This window comes from Pipistrellus hanaki, assembly GCF_964339955.1.
Source record: "Pipistrellus hanaki genome assembly, chromosome: 6".
NCBI lineage: Eukaryota > Metazoa > Chordata > Mammalia > Chiroptera > Vespertilionidae > Pipistrellus > Pipistrellus hanaki.
Window position 1 is genome coordinate 5,042,431 of NC_140508.1, and position 22,197 is coordinate 5,064,627.

The 22,197-nt window shown below is 59.1% G+C and overlaps 1 protein-coding gene across 2 annotated transcripts in view; it reads left to right on the forward strand.

Moving 5' to 3' along the window:
* The window catches only part of CDH4 (cadherin 4), a 323,280-nt gene that overhangs the window by 297,032 nt on the left and 4,051 nt on the right, over positions 1-22,197 (forward strand). For both annotated transcript variants that reach the window (XM_084888990.1, XM_084888991.1), the window contains 8 exons: positions 237-374; positions 11,440-11,625; positions 14,144-14,397; positions 14,842-14,984; positions 17,831-18,064; positions 19,181-19,414; positions 19,816-19,955; positions 20,542-20,706. In XM_084888990.1, coding sequence (XP_084745116.1) covers positions 237-374; positions 11,440-11,625; positions 14,144-14,397; positions 14,842-14,984; positions 17,831-18,064; positions 19,181-19,414; positions 19,816-19,955; positions 20,542-20,706 — 1,494 coding nt within the window. The remainder of the gene's footprint in view (positions 1-236; positions 375-11,439; positions 11,626-14,143; positions 14,398-14,841; positions 14,985-17,830; positions 18,065-19,180; positions 19,415-19,815; positions 19,956-20,541; positions 20,707-22,197) is intronic.

The following is a 22,197-nucleotide window of genomic DNA, read 5'->3' on the forward strand; positions in this document are numbered from 1 at the left end:
GCCACCGAGATGGGGTGCGGCCTGGCTCTCGCTGCTCGCTTTCCCACGGAGAGCGTCCCTCCTCCCGGCCTTGCTCTGAGCTTGGGGACAGCCATGCGGCCAGGGTGCCTCGTGCTGGCCTGAGGCCCGGCGCAGGCAGCTCCGCCCGGGGAGCATTCTCCTTTGGTGAGGAGCACAAGCAGCCTGTAAACTAAAACCCAACTAAGCCCTGTTCTTCCCCAACTCGTTCTTTCTAGAAAGTTCAGCAGTACACAGTCATTGTGCAGGCCACAGACATGGAGGGAAACCTCAACTACGGCCTCTCGAACACTGCCACGGCCATCATCGCGGTGACGGACGTGAACGACAACCCGCCGGAATTCACCGCCAGCACGGTGAGTGCCCGGTGGCCCCTCGCTGGCCTTTGGCACTTCTCCTGTCCTTGCTCTGCGGGTAGGAGGAGACGACAGCGGGCGGGTGGGGAGGGGCGGGGGCCAGAGGCCCTGGGCAGGGGAGGCTGGCGCGGGGTGACACCTCTGGGCTCTCCACCAGGGCTGCCTGCTGGGGGAGGCCTGTGTTCCAGTCTGGCACCGCAACAGCCCCTGTGGAGTGAGGGGCAGCACTGGAGAGGTTCCCACAGAGCGGCAGGGCCTCTGTCTGAATGCAGAAGAGCTGACCGTGGTGCTCGGGCCCTGGCGAGGGGCTGTCTCACTGCTCCAGGAGCATGCGTGTGGCTCCGGAAGCACGTGTGTGGCTCCAGGAACACGCGTGTGGCCGTGTGCAGAGCACCTGCCGGCTGCCAGGCAGGGCCTCGGCAGAGACAGGGCAGGCCTCTGCAGGAGGGTGTACGGACAAACTGCCCCGTGCCTCCTCCCCGTCAGGCACAGCTGGTGGCTGTGACCAGCCCGCACCAGGCTGGCCCTGTGGCTGAGCCCCCTGGCGGGCATGTATGCATTCTCTCACTCCCAGAATGTCCTGGACGTCCCTCTGGGTCTAGAGCCGGCAAGTTGCAGAAGCAAACCACGTGCCTGTGGGGGCATCCAAGGGTGGGGCTGAGGAGTCACAGCCACACCCGGAGGCTCCTGACCCATGGAACCCTCGGGGCTCACTCTGCTGGCACATGGAGCCGCCCTCTGTGCCACACGGAGGTCTTGGGACCGGCCTCTGCTCCCTCCTTACCAACCACCACCTCCCTCAGGACCCTCAGGTCCTTGTCAAGCAGCACTGCATTCCCAAGATGTCTTTTTGAGCCACCAACAGGGGTGCTGTCATAGTGGGGACAGGCACCCACCCCTCAGGTGCTGGCCTAGCAGGGTGGCAGTTTCGGGGGCTGGGACGGGCAGAGAGGAGGGTCACCAAGGGCTCGTTCCCAGGTCTCAGGTCACCTTCTCAGAGCTGCCCTCTCCCGGGGCCATGGAGGGCAGAGAGGATGAGGTATGAGGGCGACAACAGCAGCAATAGTGGCTACAGCACAGCCACGCTGTCAGCTTTCTCGCCAGCACTGGTCAGGTTGGTCTCTGATCCCCACCAACCCACAGGAGTCAGGATCCAGTTATGGGGATGATGATGAGGCTCAGAGAGACTAAGTCACCTGCCAAAGCCACACAGCCTGTAAGGGGGCAGCTGGGAAAGGACCCCAGAAGCTGTGCTCTCAATGAGCAGGTCAGAGAGGGTGGGGAAGAGGGGCAGGAAAGTGGGGGGCAGAGAGGAGACCCCTTCTTCTGGTGGGTCAGCCAACTTGCCCTGAAGGCATCTCATAGGACAGAGCCCCCGTCCCCCGGCCCATGAGCCGCCCCACGGCCCATGAACATCCCCTCGTCCTGCTGCCACGCCCTGCACCCTGTCATCCCCACATTCCTCCTTCTCAAATCAGAGTCCCAAGATCCCACATCCCAGCATCGGGGAGTCCCAGGCTCGGACCCCACTGGACCAAGTGGGCAAGGGCGTTCCTGGGTGGTAGCTCTGTGGCCTCTGCCAAGGTAGCACAGCGCCACCTGGTGGTCATGGAGCAGATAGCCACACAGAGGGCTTAGCCAGGCCCCTGACCCCTGGTGAGGGATGCATGGCTTCCCTTTTGGCAATGAGAGGACACGCCCAGGGCCAGCATCCTGGGGAGCTGAGACATGGGGAGGAGCTTCCTAGTGGCCATGAGAGAATAACGGCACCCCAGGACCACATCCTGGCCTCGCCCACACCTGGCCCTCTTCCTTCCACTGCGCTGCCTTTTGTGATGGTGATGGGCAGCCCATGATGCTCAGGCTCCATCTGCTCAGGGCTTCAGACAATCCAGGGCAGGTGCCCAGGTGCCAGGACACCATTTCCAGGGACACAGTCTTGTCCTGGTGCCAGCCTGGCCCATGGGTCAGGGTGTGGCTCCCCTAGGAAATAGCCTCAGGACTGCTGTGGTCACCATGGAGACAGGGCAGAAAGTAGCCAAGCCAGTTGTCTCTGATGTGAGTCAAGGCTGGCTTCCGGGCACAAGGCTCCATGGTGACTGAGAGCTCGGGCTCAGCCCGCCTGCTGGCTGGTCTCAGCTCCCCAGTGGGCTGGGTGCAGAGCACCCAGGAGATGCCGAAGGGAGATCCCCAGGGAGTCGGGTTTTGGCAGGCGACCTGAGATACCCTACCTGCTCCCAGTTTTGGTCCAAGCCTCAGTTTCCCCATTCACAATGGGGTTTTTGTATCAATGTGCCAGGAAGGAGTTTGCAGCCAGCCAGGACTCACAGGTGATCCCACGACTCAGGGCTGCAGGCTGGATGGGGAGCCAGACCAGAGCCCTTGCCTGCCCCCTGGCTCCAATCGGCTGATTCCATCTTCTACGTCCAAGTCAGTTGGCTGCTACTCCAGCGGAGCCAGAGCCAGCAGTCCCACCGACTCCGGGGGCCTCTGGCCTCTGCTCCGAGTCTGACGGGGTGGTGTTCATGGTCCTGAGGTCTGATGGCGACATCCACAGGCCTGGGTCGGTTGTCACAGTGTGTGCGCCCATGCAGACACAGCGGCACCTCCGCCATCCCCCCAGCATGCAGCCTCATGTCCGCTGCCAGGGGCTCGGCTGCTGTTCTGGACCGTCAGCTGGTGGACTCACACAGAGCACACCCTTCCTTTCCATCCCGCATCTTCCATCGGAACAGCGAACGCTCTGGGTCCTGTGGCCATCATCTGGCATCTCAATTCTTGGGATTGGGTGGCCTGTGGCATGTAAACCTTGGGGTGGGTGACAGGCAAGCTCCAACCCTGGTTTCTCCACACCCTGGGGTGGGCGGGGCTGAGAACTGGCCACACCCACGCAGCAAGGGACCTCAATCAGGAACAATCAGCAGAAGCCGAGGAGACACAGGGGTCTTGCAGGATCTGACTCCTGTTAAATGTTAATTAAACCTGATCTTCGCTTCACCTGCTCTGCCCGTACACTCTGCCCGGCTGCCGCTGCCAGCCTACGTCCTGCCGGGCCGCCTCTACACCAGCACTCTCTCAGGGGAGCCAGGGTCCCCGCAGGGCCACGGCCCCCAGGACCCCCATTTGCCTCATCCTGGGTCCTGGAGTGAAGCTTAGAGTCCAGCATCCTGGCCCCTGGCACGGCTGTCCCGCCAGGCGGCTCACTTCCCTCAGGCATGGACGGCCACTTCCTGGGTTGGGCTCCTGAACCCCAGCCAGGACCTCGGGGCTGCGTGCGGAGGTGGGGCTCGGGTGGGGCTTTATGTACTCCGCTTCTCATCGGTGAGGGGGGCACCGTCCCTGCTGCACACAGGGGCTCCCTAAGTAGTAAGTGGTTCTTGTTGCCGTATGTTAATAACCATCACTGTCAACACGATCCTTCAGCCTCAAAGAAAAGGCTGCTTGGCACTGTGGGCCGGTCTGTGTGAGATCAGGACCCTGCTTTCCTGGAACAAGCCCACTCGAGGGCCCAGCGGCTGGCGGGGTCTCCACACCATGTTTTGAGCTAAGCGGCCAGGCAGGGACGGGAGCACATTCCTGGGCTGCCCATTTGCTCTCCTGCAGCCCCACCAGGAGGACGGGGCTCGCAGAAGGGCCCAGCCAGCATGGCCACCTCTGCTGGCCCCGTGTCCCATATGATGGAGGAGGGAGGACAGTGCCCAGGGTCCCTCCAGAAAAGAGCCATGGTCCCCCCCAATCTGGCTCTGGTTCTGAGCTCAGAAGCCAGCAAAAAATCAGCACTGTTTCCCTGGACAGAAAGCTGCAAACACCATAACACCCCAAAGAGCAGCTGGCCTTCATCCCTGCAGAAGCCACCACGGAATGCAGGGACAGTGCTGGCGTGTCCCCAGCGGGCCCGTGGGGACCCCTCCCAGGCGCCTGCAGCCCTCCGGTTCCTCCACCAGATCCTGGCAGGACCGGCTTCCAGGGCCGCGGTCTGGGCTCTGGTCCTGCCTGCCGGATCCGGGTCTCTGGCCGGATGAACTAGTTAGATGTCCTCCTCAACCCAGGGCCCAGGGTCTGGGGTGGGGAGCGAGTGTCCTGTGTCCCGAGGGGCAGCTGTGGAGGGTCAAGTCCTCCCTCAGACTCATTAGGACCAGCAATGCTGCCGAGCACTCAGGCAGAAGCAGAGCACTATCTTGGGGCCATGTAGTTTGCGGGATAGAGATGCCGAGGGCCTGAGAGGTCTGTGAGAGGACAGGCCTCACTCTCAGGCTTCTTGCCTGGCTGCATGTGTTTCCTGCATCCTGGCTGGGCTTCCTGCTCTCACCCAAATCCTGCTCTGCTAACGTTAGAAATAAGCAAGCCCCTAAATTCAGGGGTCCTGGGAGAACACAAAACACACTCGGGAGCCAGGCAGCAGGCGAATATCTTTACTCCTGCAGGAGGGTGCCATGTGGTCTGGAGGCACCTGCACACCTAGCAGGTGGTCTGCTCAGGATTAATAATCCAGACACACGTGACCTGTCCCTCACTCATGATTGGAGCTCAGATGCACAGTCTTCCGAGATTGGCTAATTCAAAGGGAGGGGTGGGCCTTTGCCATTTCAAGATGGCGGCCCCCAGGGAGCTATAAGCCCTGTGGCCAACATGGTGGCTGCCAAGTCACACAGTCCAAAATGGCGGCTGTCTAAACTGTTCTTTGACAGAAAAGATGACTTGTTTCTTCTCACAATTCCCCCCTTTTCTTTACTTAAACTCTTTTCTTCAATCTCGGCTGACACCCTTGACTCTCCTGCTCTGCAGTGTCCAGGAGGAGACTACTTTGCTGTTTGGTCGCCGCGGTTCCAATTAGCCTTTGGGTAAGATGCCCACATGTGGGGTGAGGTGACACCCCATCACTGTAGCCTCTGATCGAAGGGGTGAGGTGGACACCATCGCTCCTTCCACTTTCCAACCGTGGCTCCAGTGAATCGGAGAAGGGGCCTGGGTCCCAGGCTCCAGCTCACGCATCACTGAAGCTGCCAGAGCCTTAGGCTCAGTGACGGTCCGAGTGCTGTGTTGTCAGGGATGAATGTGCAGCACTGGCCCCAACGTTACACATGTTCCTCCTCCTTCTGCCAGACCGTATCCACGACCAACCTGTGCTCCCAGGACACCTGCTGCTGGCATCAGGCAGCTCACTGTCCCTTTAGCTGCGTCTGAGCCTCGTTAACAAGCCTTTGCTGGTTCTAGTGAATATAACTAATCCACCACATTCTTGTTCACAGTGCCACCAACACTGGACACACTCAAACTCTGGGCGATCTGAGTTCTAGCCTTAGACTCCTTGGCACCCCTCCTGGAACCCCAATGGGATCTGTGTGTATGGGATCAAAAGGACCCCAGACTCTCTCTCCTCTTCCTAATCTGTCTGTCCATTGAAGAAGGTTTACGATGTGCCAAAGGGGAAAGGAGAGCCAATTGTATCAGAGTGCACGGTCCACTCCATTCGCTGGGCAAGGCCCAAATCAGGGTCCCCATGCACACCAGACACCAGCACAGGGTACGACAGGGCAGCACGATGGACTTCTGGGGATACTCGGCCATTTACGCATCCGGATACATTTCTCAAACTCCGAGCACTGTGCCCCAACCTTGGGAAGCAGGAGGCATAGTTTATGTCCAAGGATGGGGCCGTGTCATTTGGGGATGGGGGTCCTAGCTCTTTACCTCTGTTGGATGGAACAACAGGGCGAGAGTCTTACAGGAAGCATTTCCCCAGGCAGTTCCCTCCTGGTACAAGGCAAGCACACATCCCATCCCGGGACTGTCTGCGGTCCATCTGAATGGGAATGGGACCGCTTGGGCCTCTAGCCTTCCTGCTGCACAAGCGTGGAGTCCCTTTTATTCAGGGCGCGTACAGAAATGTAATCCATTCCACCCAGGCATATGCTAATTGGTTCATTCCCTTATATCCTACTTCTCTTTGCATGGTGGTGGCAGCGGCCTAGGGATCTTGTCCTGTGACATCTACTCCTAAATCTAGTCCTAGCCACTCTTTTGACCTAAAGGCTGAAATATCCAAGTCATTCAAGTTATCTATAACCGATAACTTCACTGGGTGAGCATGATCCGGGTCGTACACATTTCCCCAGCCCACATTGTAAGCCCCTGCAATTTGCCAGATTCCTTAAGCCAGTGGTCAGCAATCCACGGCTCGAGAGCCACATTCAGCTTTTGGCCCCTTGTGTGTGGCTCTTCCACAAAATACCACATGTGGGCGAGCACGTACAGTGCGACTGAAACTTCGTGGCCCATGCACAGAAGATGGTTTTCGGCCTGGGAGAGTCTATTTTGAAGAAGTGGCGTTAGAACACTCAAGGGGCCAAAGAGCCACATGTGGCTCTCTAGCTGCGGTTTGCCGACCACTGCCATAAGCAAAGAGCCCAGTACATGATGGTCATTAAGGCAGCTCACAGTTCTTAGCATCACCGTCAAGGAGACATGTCCTGGTGTGGCTGTTCAAGTTGAGTGTGTCTGCCCTTAACCCGTGTGTGATGGGTCCAACCTCGCTCTGCAGTCCGAACAGCAGCCTCTGTGGTAAGACAGGTAAGGGCCTGCCCAGGAGGGTTCCATCTTGCCTTCCTTCCATGTCTTGATTAGAACATAGTCTTCTGTTCGATGGCAATGAACTGGAAACTCCAGATGGCCTTGGGTCAGGAGGCCTTCTAACCTGAAAGAGACTAAAGTAGAAGAGAGACCAGTACACAGTTCTTAAGAAATTGGTCCCTAGTTTCCAGTGTAGGAAGATCTTGAGGCATTCCAGGGCCTATTGGAACCACCTACAGCCAACTCCAGGTAAAAAAACTTTTCTTAAAATTCAAACCCTAGGAAGGTTGTCAAACTTGCTTTAATCAAAAGATTATATATTAAAGTATATTAGGTAGGAACATAGGCCAGCAAACTTCAGATCCTATGATTTAAAGAAGGTCTTCTTATTAAATACCTGATTAATATAATTATCCTATATAATAAAAGGGTAATATGCAAATTGGCCATAATGGCCGAAGACCAGGAACAACTGGTCGCTATGACATGCACTGACCACCAGGGGGCAGATGCTCAACGCAGGAGCTGCCCCCTGGTGGTCAGTGCAGCTACAAGCTGGGCTGACAGTTGCAAGCCCAGCAGTGGTGGTGGGAGCCTCTCTCGCCTCCACGGTAACACTGAGACAAGCAGGTGGGCAGGGGAGCACTAAAGAGCGCTAGGGATGTCCAACTGTCAGACATCCCTGAGGGATCCTGGGCTGCCAGAGGAAGGTCTGACTGCCAGCTTAGGCCCACTCCCTGGGGGATCAGGCCTAGGCTGGCAGGTGGACACCCCCGAGGGGTCCTGGACTGCAAAAGGAGGGGTGCAAGCCGGGCTGAGGGACTGCCCCCCCTCCCAAGTGCGTGAATTTGCATGCACTGGGCCTCTAGTTTTACTGGAAAAGAACTGGCCAAAATAAGGCTTATTTTCTAACTTCATTTGTCCTTGGGTGTGGATAGCAAGCACACTTATTGGATTTCTCCCTTCAGTCTTCCTGAGAACTTTGGCATAAGCTATTTACCCTCTGTTTAGGGAGGCAAAATGCAAATCATTGTATTTATCATTGTTTAGGGAAGACAGAGTTTTCTAGATGGCTGCAAACTGTTTAAATATCTGTTTCCCTGCTCTGTCCTGGCTTACTGACCTGTATCATTTAGCAAATTTCCTTTTAACATTAATTTTTTATAAACTTCTTATAATTTCCACGGACATTCTTAAAACTTTCAAAAACATTTTTACAATTTCTAGAAATAACCACCTTTAGAAACCACCTTCTTTTTCCTTCAAAATGCATAACCATGCCTCAGTCCTCCCATTAAGTATTTCTACAACTTGTACAGACCTTTTCTTTTCTCTTTTTTAATGTATTAGAATTCTTCACTCTTAGAAACCGTAATTTTTCAACTGATTACCAAAATGTAAACAGTCAGAATTCTTAGATTAACATTTATGAACATACTTTGAATGCACTTTTCCTTTCAAAAAAATATACCTTCAACCAAGTACAAGAGACCTTCTGAAATAAAAAATAAGATCGGGCAAAATAAACTTGTCTAGCAGTTAATGTTTCAGTTTTTGTGTTTTGTTTTTAATATTTAGATGTTTACCATTTAACCCAGCAATGCTCCAAAGCCTTTAAGTTAATTAAGAAAATTATTATAGGAGCAGGCTTGGACTTAAACTGCTACATTCTTCCTTAGAGATATATCATCCAAGGTTAGTGGTGCCGATTCTGTCTCTGGCCCTCTGGGCCAGCCCCTCCCTAGGCCACTTTCTTGAGAGGTCAGGCCAACTATTGGTGACAGAATGCCGAGGGTCTTGCTTGGGCCCTCCTGCATGGCTGGCTGACTCAATCCCAGGCTTGTAGTCGGCCCAGGGGTAATGGCTGTCCCTCCTCACCAAGGCCACCACAACTTGGCAGCGAGGCGCACCTCCTTAGGAGAGGGGTCCATTTTCCCTGTGGCGACAGACGGTATCCGCGACACGACCCCAAATTGTTAGAAATAAGGCAAACCCCCCAAGTCAGGGGTCCTGGTAGAATACAAAATGTACTCGGGAGCCAGGCAGTGAGGCGAATATCTTTACTTCTATGTAGAAGGGTGTGCACATGGTCTGCAAGCGCTCACACCAAGCAGGCTGTCTGCTCGGGATTTATAACCCCTGATGCACGTATCCTGTCTCTTGATTGGAGCTCAGGTGCACAGCCTTTCCCGATTGGCTAATTCAAAGAGCTGGTCTTTGTTGTTTCAAGATGGCGGCCCCCAGGGGAGCTGCAAGCCGTGTGGCCAACATGGCAGCTGCCAAGTCACACAGTCCAACATGGCGGCTGTCTAAGCTCTTTGACAGAAAAGATGACTTGTTTATCCTCACACCCCCAATGTCGGAAGGAGTCAGACTTGGGGACACGCAGCTCTGTCCCTGTCATGGAACCACAGGCCCAGGACCCCCAGGGACGGAAACCAGCTTCAGAGCATGGAGGCGCCCACGGGCCTCATGGGGCCCGGTGCTGCTCAAAACTGATCTGAGGCAGAGGCTCTCGGTGGCTCAAGCTGAGAAGGAAGCTGCCACAGCGTGTGAGTGGCTATGAAATCCCAGGGCCTGGTGCAGCAGGTGCAGGGGCTCTGCGAGGGGCCACCGGGCGCAGGGACCTCGGCTCCTGTCCCCGGTGCTGGATGGTGCTGCCAACTGCAACCTACCACTGAATAAGCCTTAAAAATGCCTGGACATGCCAAAACCGGTTTGGCTCAGTGGATAGAGCAACGGCCTGCGGACTGAAAGTTCGATTCTGGTCAAGGGCATGAACCTTGGTTGCAGGTACATCCCCAGAAGGGGGTGTGCAAGAGGCAACTGATCGATGTTTCTCTCTCATCAATGTTTCCAGCTTTCTATCCCTCTCTCTTCCTCTCTGTAAAAAATCAATAAAATATATAAAATACAATAAAAATGCCCGGACGGTGGGGCCTGAGCAGCTGGCTGCCAGACACGCTCCCCGGGGCTCACCGATCAGCCTTGGAGCTCCCAGAGGCCCAGGCCTGGAGCCAGGGGCACAGGGCAGCTTTTCTTTGACATAAAGTGGCAGCTTGTCTGTTCCAGAGCATGAGCAGAGGCGGTCACCTCGCTGTAAACCAGGCATGTGCCACAGGGGAGGGGGTCACCAGGTGCCTCTGGAGAGGAACCCCTATCAGATAATGAGAGGCGAATATCTCCCACCTGTGGCTGTCTTTTTGTTTTGTGGAAGATTTCCTTTGCTGTGCACAAACTTTTTAGTTTGATGTAGTCACATTTGTTTTTGGGTTTTTTTTTCTTGTGTTTCCCTTGCCTGAGGAGATATATCAGAGAAATTATTGCTAATAATTTTATGTGGGCACCTCCCTTCCCCTCCTGTGACCCCGACAATGACCAGAGCCTCTGAGAGAGGCAGCCCTGGTGCCATGCCCAGCACTTGGGACTGACACTCTGGGCCCCTCCCTGTATGACACCCAGGGTCTCAGCCTCTCTCGCTGCAGTCAGGAGGGGTATGGGTAGGGTTACCCTGCGGAAGCAGTGAGACCACACATGGGCAGAGGCTGGCATGACCCCCAGCAGGCACGTCAGAGGGCACCCAGTGGTCATTGTTGGGGCTTCACTGCTGGGATACAACCAGCAATCCCTGGGTATTTGTACAAACTCCGTCTCTAGGTTTGTGGCTCAGAAGCACACTCCACGGTGACAGGACTGGCCACACAATTTGCAGGGCCTGGTGCAAAATAAGAATGTGGGCCCCTTGTCCACACACTGCTACAATTTCAAGGCAGTGACAGCTGGACATGAAACAACTTGGGGCCCTTCTGAGCTAGGCCACAACAGCACCGGCGACAGGCCCGAAGCCAGCCTGAGCAGTGACGCTCGGCAGGTGGAAGGGACCAGGGTGTCTATGGCCACCCAACACCCACATGTGCGTGCGCGCGCACACACACACACACACACACACGCACACACACACACACGCACACACGCACGCTCCTTTCCCTGCATGTAGCTACCCTACCACATGGACCACACACACTGATAGGAATGGCTTGCAGCCCTCACTGTGCTGTGACAGGTCAAAGGGTTGGGTCACCCGCTTGTCTCCAGCACAGACCCCGAGCCCAGGACTGTGTCAGGACCACCAACAGGGCAGAATCAATGTTCTCCTCTGGAGCCGCCGTCCACTGCCCTGTCCCCGTCCTGCAAGCACACCTGGTTCCCATGTGTCCCTGGCTCTTGCATCTCTCCTCTGTTGACATGGGAACAGCCTGAGGGGGACTAGGAGAGAGGCATGGCATGCACACGTGTGTTTGTGTGTGTGTGCATGCAGGTAAGGATGTGATATGTGCAGATTTGTGTGTCCAGCCTTACTGGGCCGCCCTGGAGGCACCACCAAGAACGTGGGCGGACCCCACCCACAGGAATCTCAGGTCTGAGCCGCGGTGAAGACTCTCCCGACCCCTCTGGGCTTCTGATGATTCTGACTTCCCTTCTCCCCGCTTTGCAGTATGCAGGGGAAGTCCCCGAAAACCGGGTGGAGACCGTGGTCGCAAACCTCACGGTGATGGACCGAGATCAGCCCAGATCACCAAACTGGAATGCCGTCTACCGCATCATCAGCGGGGACCCCTCGGGGCACTTCACCGTCCGCACGGACCCTGTCACCAACGAGGGCCTGGTCACCGTGGTGAAGGTGGGTGCGCACCTCGCCTCCCGCCAGGCACCCTGGCCGTGCCCCAGGACAGTTCCACAGAAATGACATCCACCCCAACATCCAAGAACAAAGGATTTACCCAACCCACTGCTGGCCTAGGCCGCCTTCACGAGGACCTGGTCATGTGACCTCCAGGGACTTGGCAGACTGACCCGCCCACACCCCCCCCCCCACACACACACACACACACACACCCCAGAGTTACTCTCCTAGCCCCTCCCTGAGGCTCGTTCTTTAATCTGTTAGCAGTGAACTCCCTGGACCTGGGGGTGGCTTCCCCGCACTCCTGCTCCCGGGGCAGGGCTCCGTGCCCAGGCAGGACTTGTTCTGCTGCCGCCTGAACATTCCCCTGCTCTTTGGAGCAGGTTAGGCCGATACTGTCCCTTTCCCATGCTGTCTCTGTCTGGGCTCAGGTGCCAAAACTACAGTCTGCAGAGTGTGCTGGGGTGGGCAGGGTTTGGGTGCACAGGACAGCAGGAGGGTCCGGGGGTGAACTGTATCTTGGTGGGTATATGACACTATTGGTCAAAATTCACAAGTGAATCTTGGTGAATGCAAATTTTTTTATTGTTTTTATTGATTTTAGAGATAGAGGAAGGGAGAGGGAGAGAGAAGCATCAATGTGAGACAGAAATATTGATCAGCCGCCTACTACATGCCCCCTACAAGGGACCAAGCCCTCAACCCAGGCATGTGCCTTGACCTGGAATTGAACCGGTGACCTTTTGGTGCAGGGGACGCTGCCCAACCAGAGCTGTGTGTGCACATTTAAAAAAAGTTTGGAACACCGAGCTGAGAGTGCACACAGCCCACTGTCAGTGTCAGGGTCAGAGCTCAGCAGTGGGCACCACGCTTGCCCATTTCTCTTTCGTCTTTGGCTTCATTTCCTCCGGGGCTGGCCTCAGAGGTTTGCACTTAGAGTGTGTGAGGCGGGATGTTTCATCCTGGCATTTCCAGTCGGGTTGCGATCTTCGATGGGGACCCGTCCTTTCCGACACCTGCCTCCGTGGCCAGGAGGGCGGGGTGACGGGGACATGGGACCCAGCCCACAGGGAAGGGCCATGTGTTCTTGGGTCCCAAACTGGGTCTTCATTCTCCGCCCCGGCCCCGGCGGCCCCTCTCTGTGCCTGTTTCCTCGTGGATACGGGAGGCTTTGGGGGGGGCGCGCCCAGGCCACACCAACACTAACACAGACCCTGGAGGGAAAGGCGGGGCCGGCAGGCCATGGAGCAAGAGGCCCCTGTGGCTCCCGTTCACCAGCAGCTCAGCCTCCGGGGCAGCTCCCGGCAGCCCTGCCCCCTGGTGCCGCTGCGTCTCTCCTGCCCAGGGGAGGAGGGTCCTGTGGGCAGGCGACCAGGAGTGACGGCGGCCGGCCGGCGAGGGTGGGCGGCCACGCGCTCACCGTCCTCTGCCCGGAGCGGCGGCCCGAGGGAAACAACAGCAATGACAATCCACGGCACCCCCCCTCCCCCCCTCCAGCCACAGGGCACCCCCCTCCCCCCCTCCAGCCCCACCGCACCCCCTCCCCCTCCTCCAGCCACAGGGCACCCCCCCTCCCCCTCCTCCAGCCCCCCTCCCCCCCCTCCCCCTCCTCCAGCCCCACCGCACCCCCTCCCCCTCCTCCAGCCCCCCTCCCCCTCCTCCAGCCACAGGGCACCCCTCCCCCCCCTCCAGCCCCACGGCACCCCTCCCCCTCCTCCAGCCCCACGGCACCCCTCCCCCTCCTCCAGCCCCCCTCCCCCTCCTCCAGCCACAGGGCACCCCTCCCCCCCCTCCAGCCCCACGGCACCCCTCCCCCTCCTCCAGCCACAGGGCACCCCTCCCCCTCCTCCAGCCCCACCGCACCCCCCTCCCCCTCCCCCCCTCCTCCAGCCCCACGGCACCCCTCCCCCTCCTCCAGCCACAGGGCACCCCCCTCCCCCTCCTCCAGCCCCCCTCCCCCTCCTCCAGCCCCACGGCACCCCCTCCCCCTCCTCCAGCCCCACCGCACCCCCTCCCTCTCCCCCCCTCCTCCAGCCCCACCGCACCCCCTCCCCCTCCTCCAGCCCCACCGCACCCCCTCCCCCTCCTCCAGCCCCCCTCCCCCTCCTCCAGCCCCACCGCACCCCCTCCCCCTCCTCCAGCCACAGGGCACCCCCCTCCCCCTCCTCCAGCCCCCCTCCTCCTCCTCCAGCCCCACGGCACTCCTCCCCCTCCTCCAGCCACAGGGCACCCCCTCCCCCTCCCCCCCTCCTCCAGCCCCACCGCACCCCCCTCCCCCTCCCCCCCCCTCCCCCTCCTCCAGCCCCACGGCACCCCTCCCCCTCCTCCAGCCACAGGGCACCCCTCCTCCCCCTCCTCCAGCCACAGGGCACCCCCCTCCCCCTCCTCCAGCCACAGGGCACCCCCCTCCCCCTCCTCCAGCCACAGGGCACCCCCCTCCCCCTCCTCCAGCCCCCCTCCCCCCCCTTCAGCCCCACGGCACCTTTGCCGCTCACACGCTGTCTTCTCCTCTCAGGCCGTGGACTACGAGCTGAACAGAGCGTTCATGCTGACCGTGATGGTGTCCAACCAGGCGCCTCTGGCCAGTGGGATCCAGATGTCCTTCCAGTCCACCGCGGGGGTGACCATCTCGGTCACGGACGTCAACGAGGCCCCCTACTTCCCCTCCAACCACAAGCTGCTCCGCCTGGAGGAGGGCGCGCCGCCGGGCACCCTGCTCACCACCTTCCCGGCCGTGGACCCCGACCGCTTCATGCCGCAGGCCGTGAGGTGGGTCCGGGCACCCCTCGGGCCCGTGGGCAGGCTCCCACACTGGGCCCCGCCTTCCAGGAGAGGAGCCGGAATGCCGGGGAAACCGAGCCCAGAGTGCCCCTCCTGAGGGGCTCAGGCAGCCCAGGCCCAGGGCGGGCAGCCGCGCCTTGTCCTGACTCACACAGTGACCGGAAAGGCTGGGCCTGCCCCTGGCCTCTCTCCTCTCTGTGCCTCAGTTCTCCACCTGGGAATGAGGACGATGCGCGTGTCTGCCCCGGGTCCTTGTGAGGACGTGGCCCCGCCCACCTTGGTGGCCCTGAGTCGCTGTTGTCACTGTCCCCGTGGGAGGACCCTGCGGGCTGGAAGCCACCTGGTGCCCAAAGACTGGGCTGGCGGCCCGCAGGCTGGGGCTCGGGACAGACCGTGCCCCCAGTGCTCGCTGCCCCGCCTCTCCCCCCGCAGGTACTCGAAGCTGTCAGACCCGGCCAGCTGGCTGCGCATGAACGCCACCAACGGGCAGGTCACCACGGCGGCCGTCCTGGACCGCGAGTCCCTCTACACCAAAAACAACGTCTACGAAGCCACCTTCCTGGCGGCTGACAACGGTGCGGTGTCACCCACGCGTGGGCCCTGGCAGGCAGGCTGAGGGAGGCCCGCGGCACCACAGGGGAGGCCCGCGGGGGAGGCATGGTGCCCGGTGCCTGTGCACAGCTGGGCCAGTCCTCCCCGGCGTTCCTTCAGAGCTCCGCCATTCTGCCTGCCCAGCGACCCTCATGCCGGCACCAGGAGGAGGGGTGGGGAGGGAGCCAGGGATGGGGCGTCAGGCCGGGTTTGTCAGCTCCTCAGAGCCCTGTGGTGGCTGAACTGCTTCTCAGCTTCCCCTGTCCACTAAGGCACATGCATGCTTCAGCCGAGCAGGCTGGCCTAGGACCCCGGGGGCTCCAGCCAGCACAGCTGCTGCTGTGACTGCTCCCTGACCCTGCTGTCAGTGGACAGGCAGACGCCCTCCAGCACCACTGGCATTCCAGAGGCCGGTGTGCCCACGAGAACCAGGGGCAGCTGCGTAGTAATGACAGCAACCGCAGCCATTAGGCTGAGGCAGGCCCCGGTCAGCCCTGAGAGCTGGTCCCTCTGCCACGCCCGTCCGTGGGAGCTGCCGCCTGGCCCAGTGTGGCTGCGGGTGCTCCCGCCCTCACGGCCACGTTCTGGAAGCAGGAGCAGGCAGGCAAGGACTCGCACTCACAGCTCACGGGGCCAGGTCTCAGTCCTGAAGCCAGGCCTGGCTGCCAGGGATGCTGAGAAAAGTGGCCTCCAACCAGGCAGGGGTGACCCCAGATAAAAGTGAAGGCCCAGTGCTTTCTATGAAGGAAGAAAGGGGACATGGTGCTGTCAGTGGACAGACAGACAGGGACACTCGGCAGTCTGCCCAGCGAGACGGGTGAGAAACAAGTTGACCAGGGCATTTCAGGAGCAGAAGTGCTGGGAGAAAACAGAACAGGGCTCTGAGGAGCTGACTGCGGGTCACACGGACTGCGGGGCCAGAGGGACAGCCAGGGAAGTGGGCGGAGGGGAGGCCCGGAGCAGGCCGCCCGCCGGTTCTAGGCACAGCGAGCCGCGGGAGTTCCCAGGCTCGCTCCGCAGCCCGAGCCGCCTCCTGGCACCACCAGCCGCCCCCCTGCCTCCTCTCCAGCAGCTCGGCGCCAGGGTCAGAGTGGACGCGACTGTCAGTGACTCCGTGGCCGCAGTGCCAGCGGGACCTGCCTGTGCCGCCCCCGGCCCTGCTCACACAGCTCCCAGGGCAGTCCGAGCTGTGGGGCGGATGCATCGTGACCTTTCTGGAAGACTGGGGAAACGTGCTCTAGGATATATTTTCTACACACTCCATCGTCTCAGCCAAAAACGTGGTTGTTGGTGCCGGGGTCAGGAGCTGTCACAAGGCATAGCCGCTGTCAGAAACTGTTGCCACCCCCTGCAGTTCTGGAGGGCAGAGGGCACCTGCACCCACCGTCCCATCAGCCTTCGCCCACCATCTCATCAGCCCGCACCCAACATCCCATCAGCCTGACCCACCGCCCCATCAGCCTGACCCACCGTCCCATCAGCCCGCACCCACCATCCCATTAGCCTGACCCACCGTCCCATCAGCCTGACCCACTGTCCCATTAGCCCGCACGCACCGTCCCATCAGCCTGACCCACTGTCCCATCAGCCTGACCCACTGTCCCATCAGCCCGCGCCCACCGTCCCATCAGCCCGCACCCACTGTCCCATCAGCCCGCACCCACCGTCCCATCAGCCCGCACCCACCGTCCCATCAGCCCAGACCCACCGTCCCATCAGCCCGCACCCACCATCCCGTCAGCCCGGACCCACCGTCCCGTCAGCCCGCACCCACCGTCCCATCAGCCCGCACCCACCGTCCCATCAGCCCGCACCCACCGTCCCATCAGCCTGGGCCAAAGTGTGGGGGGCACAAGGGATGGGGCGGCCCCATGGAACTTTGGGCCTCAGAGCACCTGTTATCACATGGAGGCCAGCAGAAGCAGAATAACCACTAGAGAGGGGCCTGCTGGGCAGAGGGGCCTGCTGGGCAGAGGCCCTTAATCCCAAATTTGTCTTGCCAGCTCCCTTTCCCAGAGACACAGTTCCTAAGGCTCTCCATCTTATATAATAAGAGCCAAATATGCTAAGTGTCCTGTCATCTGGTCAGCTATTCAACCAATCAAAGCATAATATGCTAATGATATGCTAAGGTTGCTCAACGGCTCACTAATATGTGCACTGACCACCAGGGGGCAGGCGCTTCAACTGGTAGGTTAGCTTGCTACTGGGGTCCAGCTGCTCAGGACTGAGCAAGACAGGCCGGACATGCCCTGGAGCCCTCCCACAGTCCCTCTCCGGCTGGCCAACCTCCCACATCCCTCCCCAGCCCCGATCATACACGGTAGCGTCCCTTGGCCTGGCCTGAGCCCTCTTGCAATCTGGGACCCCTCAGGGGATGTCGGAGAGCCAGTTTCAGCCTGATCCCGAGGACAGGCCGAGGGACCCCCCTGTGCACGAATTCATGCACGGGCCTCTGGTTTGGACATGAGTCCGAGCGTGGGATGCCTGGCCACAGGGAGTCCCGCTGTGGAGGAGGGGCAGGGCAGCCTGGAAAACTGGGGAAGGGGTCCTGAGTGTGGTTGTGAGCTCTGTGGGCACTGTCTCCTGCAGCTGTGCTCTGCGGGAGCTGTGGGTACGTGTGTGTGTGCGTGTGTGTGTGTGTGTGTGTGTTTGTGTGTGTATGTGTGTGGGCATGTGCTCCCGCGGCTCTGCTCTGTCTGTGCATATGTCGTGTGCAGTTAAGTGGGTGCTGTGCAGCTTTGGGCCGTCCTGGGTGGGGCCGTGGTATGCCCTCTGGTCCTGGAGTATCAGCAATGATCCCGCCTGGTCACCCGTGTCTGTGCCACAGGGATCCCGCCGGCCAGTGGCACCGGGACCCTCCAGATCTACCTCATCGATATCAACGATAATGCCCCTGAGCTGCTCCCCAAGGAGGCGCAGATCTGCGAGAAGCCCGGCCTGGCCACCATCAACATCACGGCGGCCGACGCCGATATCGACCCCAATGTCGGCCCCTACGTCTTCGAGCTGCCCTTCGTGCCCGCCGCCGTGCGGAGGAACTGGACCATCTCCCGCCTAAACGGTGAGCTCCCGGCGCCGGGCAGCCAGGCTGGGTCTGGGGTGCAGCCCCAGGGGCCCTTCGCCCAGGAAGAGTGGGCAGCAGGGAGGGAGCTGGCCCCACAGGCGGTACTAGCCTGTCGTCTGTAGGAGACCCTCGGGGCCGGGCCCCGCCGTGCTCCAGTGCTCAGCCCCGCCCGTCCCAGGCTCTCACCGTTTCACCGATCCCAGCGCCAACATCCTTGCAGCTGACCACCGGCCCATACATGTCCCGGGAGTGGGCTCCTGAGAAGGTTCCGAAATTCTGACCCTGCTAACGCAAGTGCAATGCGTCCAGAGAGGTGACGCGAGTTCCAGTTTCTCTAGGCGTGCAGGAGAGCGATCCCCAAGCCTCACCAGCACTGAGTGTCACTGAAAGTCACTTTCCCGATCTCAGCCCAAATCCTGTTCCCATGGACCCCTGAACCACTGGAGGACTCTCCGTGCATGTCCTGGCATTGGTCTCCTCTGTGGACTGCCGCCCCGTGCCACCTCTGAGGCTTTCGCTTCCACTGATTTGGTCAAACTCTCCACAGTCAGGAGGTGGCTCCTCATCCACGTGTTGAGTGTCTTTTCTTGAATTGACGTCTTAAACCTTCGTAGTAAGATGCGGTGTGTGTGTACGTGTGAGTGCTTGTACATGATTACACCTGTGTGCACTCATGCGTGTGTATACCTGTGTGTGCATTGTGTGCTTTTACATGAGTATACCTGTGTATGTGTGTGCTTGTATGTGACTATAACTATGTATGTATGTGGTTGTATGTGTGAATGCATGAGTATACCGTGTGTGTATTGTGTGCTTATACATGTGTGTGCATATGCATCTGTGTGTGTATGTGTTGTACATGTATATATATACCTCTGTGTGTGCTTGTACATGAGTATACTTGTGTGTGTGTACCTGAGTACACCTGTGTATATACATATGTGTGTGCCTATACATGCGTATTCTCGTGTGTGTGTGTGTGTGTGTGTGTGTGCACGCGCGCGCCACACAGACAGAGCTTCATGCCGCCAGACTCAGTCTTCCCTCCAGAAGCTGTGCTCGGGAAGGAGCACCAGTGCTCACTAACAAAGCGATGCTGTTGCTTTGTGCCAGGCGACTACGCCCAGCTCAGCCTGCGCATCCTGTACCTGGAGGCGGGCGTGTACGACGTCCCCATCATTGTCACAGACTCGGGGAACCCCCCGCTGTCCAACACATCCATCATCAAAGTCAAGGTGTGCCCTTGTGACGAGAATGGCGACTGCACCACCCTTGGCGCGGTGGTGGCAGCTGGCCTGGGCGCGGGTGCCATCGTGGCCATCCTCGTCTGCATCGTCATCCTGCTGAGTGAGTATGGCCGAGCACGCAGGCGCACACGCCCAGGCAGGCCAGGAGCAGGCAGAGCCCAGGTGGCCCTGCAGCCATATCTCCCCCTCTCCCACCTCCAGGGACCTCTCAGAGCGCCCGCTGAACCGGTCCATGTCACCACAGACACACTCATGAGCATGCATGCATCCCAGCTCGTTCACATGGGCTGTCCATGTGCACAGGTGTGTACATGGCTGTGCGTGCATGCACATGCATATGTGGATGTGCACAGTGTGTGCACACTCTCACAGGTGCACAGCCCACCCATATCCGTCCCAGTGCACACGCATGCATAACACGCTCACACAGGTGCACTCAGCACATGGTACATGCCTGCACATGCACACACAGCCCTGCTCATGGCGCCCCAAACTCCACAGCCATGGTGCTGCTGTTCGTCGTGTGGATGAAGCGGCGGGAGAAGGAGCGCCACACGAAGCAGCTTCTCATCGACCCGGAGGACGACGTGCGGGACAACATCCTCAAGTACGACGAGGAAGGCGGCGGCGAGGAGGACCAGGTGAGGCCGCGCGCCTGTCGCAGCGGGAGACGCCATGTCCGTGAGGACAGCGGAACTCTCCGCCAGCTGGCCCTCTGCCCAAGTTTCCGTGCACCTGCACCACCTCCTCCCTGAGGGGACCCTGCCTCAGCTCAGGGTGCCTCACCCTGCTCCCTGACCCCAGGGGCTGGGAGGGACAGGCCTGTGTGCCAGGGCTGTGGGGTGACAGGAGAGTGTGCCTGGGCGGGGATTCCAGGGCTGCCTGGTTGGACCCTGCGCTCACCACAGCCATTGCGGGAGACAGGGCAAGTCCTTACCCCGCTGAAGCTTCCTGTCCCGCCCAGAGCAGGGGTGACCGCAGCCCTGGCTCCGTGCGTCCTGAGGAGCGAAGTTGAAATATGTGAGGGAGTCGAGCAGCACGGGCAGCGGTCCCAGGGGAGGCAGCCAGGGGCACAGGCCCCACGTGCCTTCAGGACAGTCAGCATCTGGGTGGAGAGGAGGTGGAGTTGTGGGAAGGCACCGGGGAGGGAACAGGACAGTGGATTTCTCTGGCGCCCTGTCTGCTGCCCCGCCCGCGCCTCCCCCTGATTCCTCTCGGCCCGCCCAGGACTATGACCTCAGCCAGCTGCAGCAGCCAGAGGCCACGGAGCACGTGCTGAGCACGGCAGCCGGGGTGCGGCGGGTGGACGAGCGGCCGGTGGGCACCGAGCCCCTGTACCCAGTCAGGCCTGTGGTGCCCCACCCAGGGGACATCGGAGACTTCATCACCGAGGTGGGTGCCCAGGCCGTGGGGAGGGCCCCGAGCAGGCCCCTCCTAAAGGTAAAACCTATTAACACATACAACCAACAGTGGTGCCCCTGCCCTGGGCCCTGGAGTGTGGAGAGAAGGCCGAGCCCGCCCGCAGCACCGGGAGAGGGACCGACTCCCTCCCTCCACTCCCAGCGGCATTTGCAGGGGGCCGGCTGCACTCACACCCCCGGGATCTGACTTGGAGAGAAGTTATGAGAACGTGGGCTCAGTAAAAAGCAGAGACGGTGCAGAACAGCCCCAGCACTGGCCGCGGCCCGGCAGAGAGGCTCCCACACCTGACCGAAGTCAACTCGGCTCAGGCAGCTCGCTGGCTCCCATGTAACACAAGTTTTGGAACCCCTGAAATAGGCCTTGCCAACCCACGTTTTTAAAATGTTTCCTTGTTCTATTTTTGTTGCAGTCTAATTTATTTTTTATTCTTTACTGCTGAAAGTATTACATGTGTCCCCTTCTCCCACTGTCTTCTCCCAGCCCGCCCCCCCCCTCACATTGGTCATGCTTATATGCATACACTTGGGTCTCTTCCCCTTCTCCCTGCCCACCCTCCCCTGCCTTCCCTCTGAGGTTTGAAGATCTGTTTGATGCTTCTCTGTCTCTGGATCTATTTTTGTTCATCAGTTTACATTGTTCACTATATTCCACAAATGAGTGAGATCATGTGATGCTTATCCTTCTCTGACTGGCTTTTTTCACTTAGCATAATGCTCTCCAGGCCCATCCACGCTGTTGTAAATGCTTACAGAGTTTTCTTTTTACTGCAGCGTAGTATTCCATTGTGCAGATGTACCGCAGTATTTTTAATCCACTCATCTGCTGATGGGCACTTAGGCTGTTTCCGAATCTTAGCTGTTGTAAATTGTGCTGCTATGAACATAGGGGTACATACATTCTTTCTCACTGGTGTTTCTAGTTTCTTAGGATATATTCCTAGAAGTGGGATCACTGGGTCAAATGGAAGTTCCATTTTTAATTTTTTGAGGAAGCTCCACACTGTCACCAGTCTGCAGTCCCACCAGCAGTGCACGGGGGTTCTTTGTTCTCCACAAGCTCTCCAACACTTGTTGTTAGTTGATTTGTTGATGATAACCATTCTGACCAGAGTGAGGTGATACCTTTATTGTTGTTTTGATTTGTATCTCTCAGATGATTCGTGGCTTTGAGCATTTTTCCCAATCCACTTTTGAGTAACTCTTCCAGGAAGTAAAAATGGACACTACAGGCTATTCAGTACTGAATGGTCATAAAGATTGGGCAGTGAGGCGTCAACCAGCCAGTGATCACTGTGGACACTGGGCCACCCTGCTGGGACCTCCCAGAGCTAGGATAGACTCCACACCTCCCAGCTGTCCCATCCACGGGCGGGGGGACGAGGGTTAGGGGGCAGGGGTCTGCTCCCAGGGTCACCATCAGCCAGCCAGCCAGCCACACTCAAGGACAAAGGGTAGCGCCTGG